The 12,114-nt window shown below is 35.9% G+C and overlaps 1 protein-coding gene across 4 annotated transcripts in view; it reads right to left on the reverse strand.

Annotated features, from left to right (window-relative positions):
• Positions 1-12,114, reverse strand: part of LOC128226706 (S phase cyclin A-associated protein in the endoplasmic reticulum-like) — a 46,413-nt gene that overhangs the window by 25,183 nt on the left and 9,116 nt on the right. For 3 of the 4 annotated variants that reach the window (XM_052936690.1, XM_052936693.1, XM_052936694.1), the window contains exons 2-19: positions 10,251-10,359; positions 9,733-9,953; positions 9,348-9,451; positions 9,024-9,164; positions 8,508-8,689; positions 7,403-8,214; positions 6,164-6,328; positions 5,977-6,049; positions 5,659-5,773; positions 4,878-4,989; positions 4,488-4,628; positions 3,767-3,868; positions 3,286-3,482; positions 2,505-2,586; positions 2,140-2,298; positions 1,810-1,911; positions 1,508-1,638; positions 687-752 (exon numbers count right to left, since the gene is read on the reverse strand). In XM_052936690.1, the coding sequence (XP_052792650.1) occupies positions 687-752; positions 1,508-1,638; positions 1,810-1,911; positions 2,140-2,298; positions 2,505-2,586; positions 3,286-3,482; positions 3,767-3,868; positions 4,488-4,628; positions 4,878-4,989; positions 5,659-5,773; positions 5,977-6,049; positions 6,164-6,328; positions 7,403-8,214; positions 8,508-8,689; positions 9,024-9,164; positions 9,348-9,451; positions 9,733-9,953; positions 10,251-10,359 (3,014 nt within the window). Of the gene's footprint in view, positions 1-686; positions 753-1,507; positions 1,639-1,809; positions 1,912-2,139; positions 2,299-2,504; positions 2,587-3,285; positions 3,483-3,766; positions 3,869-4,487; positions 4,629-4,877; positions 4,990-5,658; positions 5,774-5,976; positions 6,050-6,163; positions 6,329-7,402; positions 8,215-8,507; positions 8,690-9,023; positions 9,165-9,347; positions 9,452-9,732; positions 9,954-10,250; positions 10,360-11,536; positions 11,672-12,114 lie in introns of those variants that run through there. The other variant, XM_052936692.1, reaches the window with a different exon arrangement.

A 12,114-nucleotide genomic window follows, 5' to 3' on the forward strand; every position in this document is an offset into this window, starting at 1 on the left:
AAATTTATATTATATGCAAGATAGAGTTATCTAACTTGATTAATTAAGAAGGTTGAATTGCTGGGAGCCCTTGTATAAAGTTTCAATGCAATACCTGATGTATTTGCTGAGATATTAACATAAATGTGGTTACATGCAAAACCGTAACCAGAATTTCTATTTCGAATAAAAAAGGGCCAAGGGCCATTATTTATATTTAAGGCAAAATAGAGTTATCTGACTTGGTTATTTAAGCAGATTGGATGGTTGAGTACCATTGTATAAGGTCTCAATACAATACATCAAATAGTTGCTGAGATATTAACCTACGGGTATGTGTGCTTACTTGCAAAACCTTAACCAGAATTTCTAATTTCTAGTCGAGCTAAAAATTGTTTTGTTAAACACCTTTTACAGTTGTTGATGTTAAGATAAACAACATTAACAATAAACAACATTGAAAATATTCTGTTACATTTAAGAATTTGCTTTTCTGAATTTGAGAACCAAACTCAGATGTACATGTACATGTAAAGTGAATTTGATTTTTCATTAATAATTCATCTGTCAGACCAGAAAACTTGCTTTGAACAAAAGAATACAACAGACTTGCTGGTAATATTTCACTTCCACAATTTCCTGTACATAAATTGCACTGAATGCTATTTTACTCCCCAAAAATGTTATGAATCAGTCACCACACTTACTTGGCTTTATTTTCTGAATCCACAAGAGGTGACTTCCCTTGTACAGTGTTCTCATATTCCAAACCCCTGGAAATACATAGATGTACTGTTGGAAATGGGTAAAAATATAAAGTGTTTAGTAACATGCAATATAAAAGCATACCTGAATATACAATAAAAGAGCTTCAAAGCCCACCAGATTGGTAAATGGTATTTTGAAAATTACAAATGCACTGTTTATGCCTATTGTTGCTGCTGACAATCCAAGAACGAAACAACTTTTTTCTTAGGAATCAGACCCGGATAATACACTTTATGTATCTAGCGCAAAATAGTGCATGCTTCCAAAACACCAGCACAGTATCTAGAGCAACTGAGTGCATGATGCGAACCAGCTCATTAACTAAAGCAACAGTGTATATGTTACTTAAATGGCCCATTATCTAGAGCAACAGAGTGCATGTTACCTAACCAGCACAGTATCTAGAACAACAAAGTGCATGTTATTTAACCAGCACAATGTCTAGAGCAACAGAATGCATGTTTTCTAACCAGCCCTTATCTATAGCAATAGAGTGCATGTTATTTAACCAGCACATTACCTAGAGCAACAGAGTGCATGTTATCTAACCAGCCCAGTATCTAGAGCAACAGATCACATGTTACCTAACCAGCCCAGTATCTAGAGCAACAGAGTGCATGCTGCTGAACCAGCCCATTATCTAGTGCAACAGAGCACATGTTACCTAACCAGCCCAGTATCTAGAGCAACAGAGTGCATGCTGCTGAACCAGCCCAGTATCAAAATAAACAGAATGTATGCTGCCGAACCAGTCCAGTACCTGGAGTTCATTCTCTGTTTCAGTTTCTTGCAGCGCTTCTTCTGAGCCTTGATGCGCTCTTTCTCCGATACAATCTTCGGGTGGGTGTTGTTGTCAGGAGCATTTACTATGTGTGCCAAGTTAAATGATTCCTGAAACACAGATTGAATAACAAGGCTTTATACAATTATGATCTTGGTACTCAAACATTTTATCAAGTAATTCATTGCTTTTTCATCTGGTTGAATCCAAGCAAAATGCTGCCAATATTTCAAACAATGGTAGAATACAATTCATGTAATTTGCAACAAAAGTTTACGTACAATTTCCTGTTTGGTCATAGACATGCCGTTGTTATTGTGCTTGAGTGCCTGCTGGTGAGTTTTCCCTCGCAGATGGCTCAACAGGTACACTTCTGACAGGATCTGTAAATGGATAAATAGTTTATGGCAACTTAGTACAAATACTTTAAATTTAAAAATAAGATGAATTTAATCATAAACATCAACTTGAGTAATTGAGAAGTATTAACTTGATTACATCTCTGATATTCCTACAAATTTTACGATACAAGAACCAAGATGACATGGGGCCTCGGCTATTTTATGGATTCATCTTTTTACGAACGACTGACCAAACCCTTCCAACCATACCAGTGTGTTACAGATAGTGCACATTTTCTTGACTGGGTAAGGTGTGATCTGTGGGGCATCGTTATGGTCCTCCGTTGAGTGTCGCAGGATGCTCATCTCAAACGCTTTCTCACGGATATGTTTCAAAGCCTCCATGTGACGAGCAGAGCTTCCCTCTTGCTGAACAAGATGAAACATTGTAAATTAAAAAGACTGAATGGAAGAGATCCTAATCCCTGATATTGCTCTTGAATACTTTCAAAAAACTCCTCTTAGAAATGGCTCATGAGTACACCACAAATACAAATAATCTGACTTCTCCTTTCTTCAGGTAATTTCTTCCTCATTTTATTTCCTGATATAGCACAGTGATTTCAAAAAATTACCTTTTGTTGTATTTTCTTCTGAAGTTCCTGTTTCTGTGCCTCATGTTGTTTGCTGAGTGTAGCTAGACGCTCCTCTCGGTCTCTGAAATATGCCATTATATATTTACTCATGAATCATGTATATTTACCTATTTTACATGTGTATTGTATTGATTCATTATACATGTATATCTTCTAATGATACATGTGTATTGACATAATTTAAACATGTATTTATTCATCATTGATTACATAAAATTTACATTCAAACTTTCTGAAATTCATCAATTAAAATACACAAAGGTACACAGAGTAACAGATAAGGTGCGTATTTGCGTAAATATGCAATTCAAATAATTGAAACGCATTTTTTTTTAAAAAGTTAACAAAACGCATAAGAAAAAGCAGAAAACCTGAATAAATTGAAATGGACGTGTAATGAATTAATATTGAAATTTGAAACTCAATTTGTCTTATTTGGTGAACTCAATTTGATAACCTTATTTAACCTCAATTTAAAATATACCATTGTTGGCTGTCATTTTGCAGAAGCAAACCAGAAATAAACAATGACCTTGACTTTATAAGCTTGACTTTATTGCAGAGTAAAAACGATATCCTTGGAGCATGAACATGCAAAGTTAAAGGCAAGCACACACTCTTAAGTTCATATTCTACACCATCACTTTGTCAAAGGCATAGTCAGAATTTCTTTCGAAAAGAAACAACATAAACAATCAAATGACAATAAAAATGTATGAACAAAGTCACAATTTGTCCATGTGTGCAAACAAGGCCATACTTCTCCTTGGCCCGAAGAGCCTCAATTCTCTCTGTCTCCCTCTCAGCCATCTGCTGTTCCACACGGGCGTCCTTAGTCTTGCGTCGCTCCTTGATCTCCTGGAGCCGCGTGAGTCGGTCAGCTTGCAGCGCCCTCCGTCTTTCCTCCACTGCAGCCTCCTTCGCTAACTTTTCCTCGTGCTTACGCTGGCGTTCATCCTTGGAAAAAACATGGGCTAAGTAATGATAATGAAATAGAAGATGTATTTTGACAAATTGCAACACCCAATAATGTCCGTCAAATGCATTCTAAACAACTTAATCTTTTTCCATTTAATTAACTGTGTATAACATGTTCGTTCTATTTCAGATCTACGCTGAATGGCTTCAGATACATAAAACTGATTAAAACATTTGGCACTGTTAATCCTGCAGTATGTATAGTTTTTCTCTTTACCCCTTAAAATGCCCACTTGTTACCTGTGTTGACAGTTTATCCATACCATGAGATCCTGCAGTCTGGCCTCCGACTCCTGGTGTTTCGACATGATGTCCAATCTCTTGTTCTGAGCCTCTAGGCTGTTGATAAATGCTATCTCATTGGCCTGTAACAAAATTATTATTCAAAAATTCCAACTTTACAAACTAGAAATTTTAAGTTGATTTAATTCAATTGATTCAATTTAGGTAATACTCAAAATGCAACAATCAGAAAGAGGATTAATAGTATATGCAAAGAAAGCAGAAAACATGACATAATAGGATTCTGTGATAAACAGTGATAATAAAAGTATAAACCAGAATACTGCAAGACCTATATCAATTTCTGCTTGCTTAGGTCAAACTCTTAAAGTAATAGACTTGCAATGCAATGCCTTTTAAAATAGTGATTGAAATATGTTGACTAGTAGTCAACTAATACATTCATGTATCTGACAAACAGCAGCCAAACTGCTACTCTGTGCTTCTCAGTGGCTAAAGGGGCGTAAATCTAAAAATATTTAAATCGAGTTAATGGACTTGCAGGACATGTTTGTATTAGTGACCACATTTAATGCACAAAGTAGTATTGAGAATTTTAATTGTTTTTAAGATTTGGCCAAAATTAGTCTGCAAGCTGGCAAAAATGACGACAACACAATGGATATGACAATATGTTCAACATTCTTCTTCCGAAATCAGACGATCTAAAATAACTGAATAATCAATTATCTTAATCCTTACCTTGGCCTCCTCATCATGAGCCTTCTTGGCTTTGGACTTGAGCATGATCTGCCTCTTCTCCTCGGCCTGGGCCATCTTCCTCTCAATCATATCCCGCTTCTGCTTCATCAGCTCCTCCTTCAACGCCCGCACCTCCTCAACCTAAGATAATGTATAAAGTAGCAAGCAATGCAGGTGAAACAGTCTCACTATTTTAATAATTCCTGACTTCACGTCCAACAGAATGATTCTGCTTTTGTTTCCTTCCTCAAAAAAGTTTGAGGACTTAGTTATATATGCAACACTGACAGACATCCTATTGCTCGAAGGAAAGAAAGAGTTTGGTTACCATTTTCACTTAACCCATACATGTTGCTCATAATGTTACATCGATAACAACACTGTACCCACCTTGGCACCAATCACTCTGAGCCTCTCAGCCTTCTCCTGCATGAACTTGTCCCTCAGCTCCTGGGCCTTGGCCTGCTTCTCTTCATGGCGCTTTTTGGACTCTGTGGGGGATCTACAAGACAAAGCAGGATCTACTTTCATGAGGAAATATCACATGTAATAATGTTATTATTATTATGTTATGAACACAATTGGGTTGGTCAAAGTGTGTGGAGTCCGAAGGACGCATTTTGGACTCCACGCATACTTTGACCACCCCAATTGCTTTCATATCCCCAATAATGACATCAACCCCGCAATTCATTCCTTATATTTACACCAATAGCTCATTATTTTATTCAAGAATTGTTAAAAAAATACTTCATTTCATTTAAGAAAACCTTTCAGTAATCCTTTTCTTACCCATTCTGTAAATAGAACGACCCGACTGTAACTGGAAACATTTTTTAAAATGACATCACAATAACGTGGGATAAGATCAACCACTAGAAATCACTTTAAAACGTAAAATTGAAACACTTATGGCAACAAAACATTAAAATAATAATAAATTAACACATTCTAAAACGTTGATTTATATTTTACGGGACCTGCTGACACAAAACAAACAATAACAAGACCAATAGTTTTCATGGATATCGTTATGCAATGAATCGCGATCCAAACATATCCGAAGATGTTGCGTTCATCGATAAACGCAATTGCCGAAAGGCAGTTCCTTTATGGAATGAAAGTTGAGGTGTAAATATTTGTTAAATGATATCATTCGAATCTCACTGACCGTTTCCTTGAAGGTGATGAGAGCTTCTCATGCATGTGGACAGCGTACCCTGGGGTGCGCGTGTCCTCCTCCGCCATTTCACCCCAGTTCTTCTTCACTCCAGCCTTCTCCTCAGCTGGTGAAACAATAAATGTTCATACTAAGGGCAATTTAAATTCCTTAATTGCAAGCACCATTGTCAAAAGACTATAATTTGAAAAGATGCTTTTGAGCTGTTTATACCTAATTCATTTTTTACTTCAATTCCATTTACAAATGTAAAAATTGTACGAAATCATAACTTCTCCTTTATATTTATACAAATAAGCTTATACCTACCATCATATTCTGCCACCATGGCATCCCAGTCTAGGTTCCCAGGAGTTGACAAATCGAGAGAACTCATCGTATTCTGAAATATACATGAAGTTTTCTTTAAAGGTTGAACTTGAGAATGTACTTTTAAACATTTTGCTAAATTTGACAGAAGTTAAATCATCATTAAAACATGCTTTTGACAACCTACCCCTAGATCACTCTCAGTCTCTGTCTCCACATCGATGACTGTGTTCTCCTCCTTGGCAAGTTCCTTCAGCCATGTCTCCTCCTCAGCAATGGCTGTCTCTATCGCCTGCTCCTTCGCCAGTTCATCTGTCAGACTCGTCTCTGCCTTCTCTGCGGATGCTAAAGCCTGAATGACAAATTTCTTTCATTGGTACAGAAGTTTTCAAAACAAATTTCATAACCAGTTGGAGAGAAGATCTCAGATGTTTTGAATTTTTTTCAATATACCTTCTGGAACAGTTGAGATATTTGGTGTATTTTCTAAACAGTAAACTTTAAGTCTTTGTCAGTTAGAAATCAACAAATAACCTGAAATAAATTAAACATGTACTTTTTATGTCTCCAAAATAGGTTTACAAATGGAGATAAATTCTTGTTCAAGTTTAGACAACAGTTGTATTTTTGGATGTTTTCTAAAAAATATTATTTTCAATTTTTCTGTTTAATATTTGAATATTTCAAAAGATTGAAAGTAAATTTGAAGCTTTGCATTTCCATTAAAAAATATTGTTCAGCAGAACATGTGGTGCCTATAACCCATGTCTTGACTACATGTTCCATGAACTCTGATGTACCTTGTTCAGCAGAACATGTGGTGCCTATAACCCATGTCTTGACTACATGTTCCATGAACTCTGATGTACCTTGTTTGGGTACAACATCAATCATAGAAAATTGAATATAGACAAAAGAGATAAAAAAATATTGAACAAATGATAAATCACAATATCTGATTTATTTTCAACAGGCACTTGATATATATCTTGTAAGCAAAGCAAACATTGTGACAGTCAGAGATAAATTTCTAATCAATATCGACTCTCCAACTGGTACCTGCTTATAGGACTCTAAATAAATAACAGCACCCTTGATTGATGTCGGCACTTTTCTCAACTAAAAAGGGGCTTTACTCAAGAAATGTTTCAGCTACTAGAGTGATGGGACTTGCTGCATTATTAACACATAAATGTAGTTACTAAGTTTGTAACTATATAACAACTTGTATTCTTAATACATGTAGCACATAGACAAGCTAAAAATGACACTGATAAATGGTTACCACACCATGGTTAAACAGATAGGAATAGAAAGCCTTCATTTTTGAAATTACAAATGGGTTGACACTATATTTGCCCTGAAACTTTAAAGCAAGTAAACATTTTAACAAAACACCATTACAACTACAATGAAAGAAACTCACATCATCCAATTTCCTCTCAGATTCATCGTCACTGTATGTTGACATTTCAACCTTAATTTCCATCTCATTCTCCACAACAGGCTCAACAACTGCACTCTTATCATCCGTCTCCTTGATGTTTTCTAATGAGTTACTCTTTGGAGACTTTTTGCCACTTCCAATATCCTTATCTGAACCTTTAGGCACTGGAGATTTCCTTCCAGATTTTTTCACAGATTTTGAGGTATCAGTCTTTTGTGTTGGTGTTTTTTTCCCAGACATGGGTTTGGTTTTTGTCACTGCTTTAGAATCTCCAGCTGAGGGTTTCTTCCCAGTGTCTGTAATACTACTGTCACTTCCAGACTTTCTTATACTGTCGGTGGATTTCCTTGTCATTCCTTGAGATCTATTTATCACAGCTTCAGGTTTTTTAAGGTCTGTTTTCTTGTCTACAGACACAGCACTGTCTTTACTTTTGTCAGATGAATCTTTCTGTCCTTCAGAATTCACACTTACATCACCATTAACAACTACTGGCTTATCATTAACAACAGTATCTTTCTTCTCTCCATTAACAAGACTATCTTTCTTAACAGGAGACTTCCTAGCTGTTCTTCCGTTCACAAGTTTAGACTCCTTAGGACTGCCTTTAGTGTGAGCCAGTTTCTTCTGGAGTGCCTGTCCGGCCGTGTACGGCTCAGAAACAGACCGAGTCAGTTTTTGGTGCTCTATTTTGGTGATGGTAGACAGGTTTTCCATGGATCGCTGGGAGGGAGAGCCATACGGCTTCACCTTCCGCTGTACCATCTCCCAGCCATCGGAATCCTCAGATTCTGAATTCAATAACAAAGCAATTCATTGTAGTCATGTGAATAAACAGAAATTGTTATATTCAATGAAACTTTTCTCAGGCAGAATAACAGAACACTTCTTAAATCAACTCCTTTATCAACAATACCTCTATATGTTTATTGTATTCAACTAAAAGTATCAAAATTGGAATCTTTAAAAAAAAAATTATCTGTAAGAAGTACTTAAAACTATAAGAACATTTATTTATTAAATATTTATAATATTACAACCCAACCTGTTCATGTCATTCATTGATAAATTGAATTCATATTACCATTGATCTCTCTGTACGAGTCCGACTCCGTGAGTGAGGAGGGGACAGGGGAGAGTATGGGAGGTTCAGGCAGGACAGGGTGATCCCCCTTGTCTGGGGTGACATCACTTCCTGTGGATGGAGCGGGACTTGTCACCGTACCCTTCACACGGTCAGCCCAGCTGTTGCCTACAGGGGTACTTCTGTAAAGGATGAAAGTCATAAAAAATTTATTTCAATTTAGAATTAAATAGTCCAGTATCATGCTGATTTCAAAACATCCTCAAGGCTATTAAAGAAGCCTACATTATTGTCATAACACTGAAAAGTAAAATTGCAATACCCTTTTTCACAAATATCACTTCTCAAGATCTATCTGTATTTACCATACCCCGCAATGCAATCAGATAAGTTGTCATAACTGCTCAACCAGGATATATATATATATGTCAGACGAACCACTTTTTATTTCTAAGATTCTTTTATAGTACTACTAGTATGTGAGTTTCACAAAGCATTTGATGTAACTACACCTACCCCTGTTTCTGGCCCCTGCCTTGGTCAGGATAGGAGAAGTTGAGGACCCTCTGTGCAGGGCTGGGGGAGGTCCGGTGACCTAGGCCACTGGGAGACTTCCCTGGTGACATTTTACGCACCTCCCATGCTATCGATGTTGGCCTGAAACAAGCCGAGTAAACAATACTGCTACGTGTATAAAGAATGGTCATAGTTACAATAGCACATGTAAAGAAAACCAATAAAATTGCTGGTATGCTTAAGACCCCTTAAAGACATAACCTTTTCAAAAACTATGAAGAAAAATCTTTAGACCCAATTTTCGATCACTCATTCTGTATGTACCTATCTCCATCCTTGGTGGCCTGCTCGTACTCTTTCTGGACATGCAGTCTCTCTATCAGAGATTGGAAGTCCTTCGTACTCTGCTGCAACATCATTATCACCTCCTAAAACAGACATTTATTCCATGAATACATAACTGTTGAAAAATAGTATTGGCTTTCTGTTACCATTTCTCTAAATTTCCAAAGATTCTTAAGTCACATGATATTTTCACATGTTTTCTATAAATTTCAGAACATCATTCATGGTAAGCTTGAAAAAGAAACAGAATTGTATTTATAAAGCTTAAGATCAGGTTTAAATTTCCACAGATAACCATCTTACATATATTTTTCTATTTACTAACATATATTACTTAGTCAACTGAAGCACAATGAATATATACCTTGCACTCTAGAGCACTCTCATCCTGTTCACAAGTCTCATAGATGGCATCCACCGCCCTCTGCAAGTTGTCAAACAGGAACTTCCAGTATCGAGCCCGCAGGTCGGGTTTCTTGCCTCCATCAGACTTGGGGGACTTAGTCAGGTCAGACTTCTGGCTGGCCTTCAGGTCGGACTGATCCTTGTGTAGGGGCTTCCGCACATGACGGGGACGGGAACGATCTGAAAGAAATCCTTTTAGGCTTATACTCAATACCATGAGTTTCTTATTCAACCTCTATAGAATTTGATCATTCCTTTTGATAGATTTTTTTAAGCATATGTGATACGTGTTTACTGTAAAATACTTGATTTAATACTGTGCTTCTACAGGCTTTATTGTTTTACACATATGATATATAAAAGGTTGTCTCGTCTGATGAAATTTGTTTAACTTGAATGAAAAATTATAAACCAATTCAATTTGTTAAGATACAATAATGTACTAATCTGCTGATAAGGAATGAACACAAAAAATACCATGAGCTTGGTTTTCCTGCACAGGTACATGATAGATCACAAGATTACGCGCTGTCCTGCCCTCCTCCTGTACGATCCGCTTCACATGGTCAGAAGTGCTCATCCTCACCTGATGAAGAACATTAACTGATCATTGATGTAAAAGTAGAAAATTTATAGGTATACTTCACAGTAAGTCTACATACAAAAGTGCCTCAGAGCGACACCAAAAGTCTTCTTGTGTTGTTCTGGTTTTTCACATGAATAGATTTTTGAATTATGACTAAAGCCAATATAAATATATTTATTTATCTCATTTTTTTTGTTGAATATGTTTTCATGCTCTTTCTTATTGCATCAACAACTATATACATGTGTTTCCAGACAAACCATTAACACAATTGTTACACATCGTCACCATAAATGAATACACCGTTCCCGGACAGTACCGGGTAGATACACAAATACAGACCCCTAAGTCAATAAAAATTAAGGGGCACCGGTCAAAAAGGGGGGCTGGCAGGGATGAATATCTAGCAATTAATTTATAGTGGCTTAAGGTTATCACCTCAAAGAACAAGGCTATATTATATTACAATACAAGTTGGTTTGTTTTTTGAAAAAGAGACAAGCTAATAACATAGGACTTTCACATTTTTATGATCATAAACTATATACAATCATATGTGTATACAGGCTTTTTGCTGAAAATAAATAAATATATAAACACAATCCTCAGCTTTAAATTTATGCATTCTGTTCAACTTCTAAGTTTAAGAACATTTACTTCATTGACTTAAGATAACATATTTACTACTGCGTAGTACTTGCATTGAGTTAGGAATGTACTGCATGATCTAGCATTGAGTTGAATGGATAGAATAATTACTACTTAGTACTGCATGGGACATGCATTGAGTTAGGATATATAATATAATATTTGTCTTTATAAGCTTATGAATCAATATCGCCCATTGATATATATCCTTAGCCCAAACGTATGATGGTCAACTGGGCTGCATGGTACAAACACAAAAACAAAAATTAAACACCAAAAAAAGTCCATATATTTAAGTTAGTTTAAAAACCACATGGAATTCCTATCACATTGTATGAAGACTGTATTCACATGTCTAAACATCCATTATATTTGAAAACATTGTAATCAAATGTCAACACTCCATCTTATCAACATTATTTTCAAAGGTTACATTGACGAGACTGTGTAGACAGAGTTATAAGTGACAAGAGCAGACAGCATATGCATACTTTCTTCAAAGATATGATCACCTATATAAAATCCTCACCTTAAGATTTCTCCTTGTAATCCACAACTTAACTCACACATTCATACAGGTAGGCTCACTACATGCAGGTAGTCTGATCAAAGAATGCACCAAAAGCCTGTTTCCTACTCATACCTGTAGAGTTTACTGTTATAAACCCTGACACTGTATACAGTATATACAATAGTTTGTACAGGAGCATCCCAGCTATCAGCCAATTACTTATCTCTACTGTAAACACACCACTGTTTGCTTGCTGACTTTTTACCTGATATGAACTTTTATTTGAAACTACTTTTGATTTTTTTTATATCATTCTAATTATAAATGATAATATTTTGTTATTCAGATGAATTTCATTGCACTAATAGAGTTCAAGACAAAAGGTTTTCATTTTTTTAAACATAATTATGTAGTCATGCAAATAGTTTAGTGGTTTTCCATTTACATAGATATGCATGCTGTTCTACTATTGTTGACCTTAAAGCAAAAAAGATTTCTTTCATGTTAGAAGATGAGAGAATATGAGTCATTATGTTTGACTTTCATATTTTCTTTGTTTAATATTTCTAAAGTCTAATTTAATATTGCCCGCATCC

The sequence above is a fragment of the Mya arenaria genome, chromosome 3 (genome assembly GCF_026914265.1).
Source record: "Mya arenaria isolate MELC-2E11 chromosome 3, ASM2691426v1".
NCBI lineage: Eukaryota > Metazoa > Mollusca > Bivalvia > Myida > Myidae > Mya > Mya arenaria.